We start from the raw sequence: 1,033 nt of genomic DNA, 5'->3' as shown, positions 1-1,033 counted from the left end.
CATCTTCACTATCATCATCACCATCATCACCACCATCACCATCATCATCACCTTCACTATCACCATCACCATCATCATCATCATCACCATCACCATCATAATAACATCATCACCATCTTCACTATCATCACCATCATCACCATCACCATAACCATTATCATCATCATATCCTCATCACCATCATCACCACCATCACCATCATCATCATAACCACCTTCACCTTTATCACCATCATCATCACCATCATCATCATCATCACTATCTTCACTATCATCATCACCATCATCACCATAACCATTATCATAACATCATCACCATCATCACCATCTGCACCATCATCATCATATCATCACCATATCATCATCACCACCATCACCATCTTCACCTTCATCACCATCATCATCACCCCCTTCACTATCACCATCACCAACATCACCATCATCATCACCATAACATCATCACCATCATCACCATCTTCACTATCATCATCACCATCATCTCACCACCACTATCATCACTGCCATCATCACCAACACCATCATCACCATCACCATAACCATTATCATCATAACATCATCACCATCATCATCACCACCATCACCATCTTCACCTTCATCACCATCATCACCACCATCATCACCATCATCGTCACCATCACCATCATCACCATCATCCTCACCATAACCATTATCATCATCATACCATCATCACCATCTTCACTATCATCACCACCATCATCATTATCACCACCATCTTCACCATCATCATCATCATCACCACCATCATCACCATCATCATCATCACCATCTTCGTACCATCATCACCACCACCATCATCATGATTACCATCATCACAACGATCATCACCACCTCCATCTTCATCATCATCATTATTTTTATCAGTAATATTTTTCTTTTATATTTTTGCATTGAGTTATAAAATCCTACTCCACTTGGAGCAGATGAGGATCTCAATTAATGGTCCTTACGGCCTGAAAGCAAAGTGGTGAAGCACTCACTTTTGAAAAGCAACA

The 1,033-nt window shown here is 40.6% G+C and overlaps 1 protein-coding gene across 1 annotated transcript in view; it reads right to left on the bottom strand.

Moving 5' to 3' along the window:
• Window positions 1-442, bottom strand: part of DSCAM (DS cell adhesion molecule) — a 665,388-nt gene extending 664,946 nt beyond the window's left edge. The window contains exon 1 of the mRNA XM_040484971.1: window positions 386-442. Coding sequence (XP_040340905.1) covers window positions 386-442 — 57 coding nt within the window. The remainder of the gene's footprint in view (window positions 1-385) is intronic.
• Between the last annotated feature and the right edge of the window lie 591 nt (window positions 443-1,033).

The sequence above is a fragment of the Herpailurus yagouaroundi genome, unplaced genomic scaffold (genome assembly GCF_014898765.1).
Source record: "Herpailurus yagouaroundi ecotype Mexico unplaced genomic scaffold, PumYag 162, whole genome shotgun sequence".
NCBI lineage: Eukaryota > Metazoa > Chordata > Mammalia > Carnivora > Felidae > Herpailurus > Herpailurus yagouaroundi.
This window is presented reverse-complemented; position numbering and strand designations above follow the sequence as displayed.